Below are 1,852 nucleotides of genomic sequence, written 5' to 3'. Positions count from 1 at the left end.
TTGGCGACAGTGCCTGGCGGCAGAAGAAAAATGCAAAGCGGGGTATCGGTGACATGTGAGGAGTTTGGCCGGACCATCTCTGAGCCCTTCATGTGTGGGTGGCTGTGCATGGTGAATGCAAAGCTGGATGTGCCCGGAGAAGAAGCTGCAGCACCGACGAGGCAGGACGCAAGCGACGCGGCAACGAATTGTACTGTAGTTGTTTTTGTTTTTAAATCCTTTGAGGGGCGTCTTTGCGTATGGAAGAGCGTGTGTTAATAAAATCTACGCGATGATCTCACTACAATGGTTTTGACGAGGAACACCAGTCGTCGCTTCGCAGCTCTGCGGGCGAAAACCTGACTCTGCGGCGCAGTATTCATGGAGACTGGAGGAAGCGAGTGAATAGTAATGAGTTGAGTTGCCGGTCACAGTGGGGAAGAAGCTATCATGCACGTTGATGTGGACTTGCTCTGTTCATGCTCCTCTTTCATGGCGAACACTACGGCACCTTGCGACGACAGCCATCGTTGCGTGCAAACTGGCTTCCTCCAGTTGCGGTAATAGTAACGCGTCTAGACATGCCGTCCACTTCATCGCCTCGGGGCCCGTGTCTGTCACACCGCGGGTCTGCAGTTCATGGTGTGAGATCCAGACCCAACCCAGTGCTCCTAGTGCAAGAGTGATGGAGCGCATTGACCGTGCGCGGCATCGCACGGCCATGTGGGTAGCAGTAGTGGCTCTGGCCATCGGCACCGTCTTGCTGGGAGCCACAAGCCGACCCGAATGTGGTTCACGCATGGAATGTGCTTGTGTGTTTTTTTGTTTCCTTTTTTTGCTGGCTGGGATGAAAGCATAAAACCACTTGTGGCGGGGCCGCTTAGTGCCACCGTGCAGGCGTTTGGCCTGCGGTGTCGCTGGCGTTGCATGCGGGAAGCGTACGTCTTTTTTTTTTGCATCGACGTCGCTGTCCGTTTCCCTGACAACCACTCAAGCGCATGCCGTTGGCGTGGGAAGTGCGTTGCAGCGACACTAGATGCAGGAGGAGATGGATGCCTGTATCTCTGCGCGTTGTGCCCTTTAGCGCGCCACGCTTGCAAGTATGTGTGTGTGTGTGTGTACGCGAAGCCAAATACTGAACGGGCGTGCTTCTTTCAATGGTGTGAGGGAGGCGAGTTAAGACAGCGAGAGAGTGCTGCCGGAAAATAATAACAACAACAAAAGACTGCGAATATGCAGCGAGCACGCTCTAACGGCAGTAAAGACAACTTTGTTTGAAGAAGCCCCGCAAAAGGACTGGGATGGAGCTGAGTGGGCCGGACGGCAGTGCGAGAGAAAAGCGAGGCAGCAAACGAAACACGCATTTGCTTGCTGACGTGCTGTTGCGTCTGCCACGGCCACCATGCGTCTTCAAGGGGGGGGGGGGGAAAGAGAAAAGAGGAAGACAACGACGCTGATGCGCACCCACTGCTTCTCCGTGGCACTACAGACTGCGATTGCCATTTATGCGGATGCAACTGCCGTCTCACACTCGTCCGAGCGTCCTCCACCGCCTGTGCCCGCCGCTTGCTGGTGCTGCGAAGGGAGTTGGAGGTGACATCTCATCATTGGGCTGCTGAATTTGGTTTCCTGTTGCGCAGGCGAAGCAACTCTCACTGCGGCTGATGTGGTATTTTGCGCCAGTGGTGTTAACGGGATATTGCACCACTGCGTCAAGGCGGCGCAACTTCCATGGCATTTTTTTTCCTTCCCCCTTTAGCAGACCATTTCATACACTTTGATTCTTCTCTCCTTCACTGCCTCCGCAGCCTCCCAGCTGTCATTGGCCGTATTTTTTAGGGGCTGTGACTTGCAGTCTCCCACTGCAAGTCCA

General features: G+C 54.6%; 1 protein-coding gene across 1 annotated transcript, besides 1 other annotated feature; it reads right to left on the bottom strand.

Annotated features, from left to right (window-relative positions):
- Window positions 1–456: 456 nt before the first annotated feature.
- On the bottom strand, window positions 457–780 carry Tco025E_09944 (uncharacterized protein; the record flags this gene model as incomplete). Its single annotated transcript, XM_029376746.1, has 1 exon — window positions 457–780. The coding sequence occupies one exon, from the start codon at window positions 778–780 to the stop codon at window positions 457–459; it is 324 nt and encodes a 107-aa protein (XP_029223139.1).
- Window positions 781–1,079: 299 nt separating this feature from the next.
- Window positions 1,080–1,099: a microsatellite.
- Between the last annotated feature and the right edge of the window lie 753 nt (window positions 1,100–1,852).

Source organism: Trypanosoma conorhini, assembly GCF_003719485.1.
Source record: "Trypanosoma conorhini strain 025E chromosome Unknown Tco_14.4_contig_01371, whole genome shotgun sequence".
NCBI lineage: Eukaryota > Euglenozoa > Kinetoplastea > Trypanosomatida > Trypanosomatidae > Trypanosoma > Trypanosoma conorhini.
Note: the sequence above shows the minus strand (reverse complement) of the source record. Positions and strands in the feature narration are given on the sequence as shown.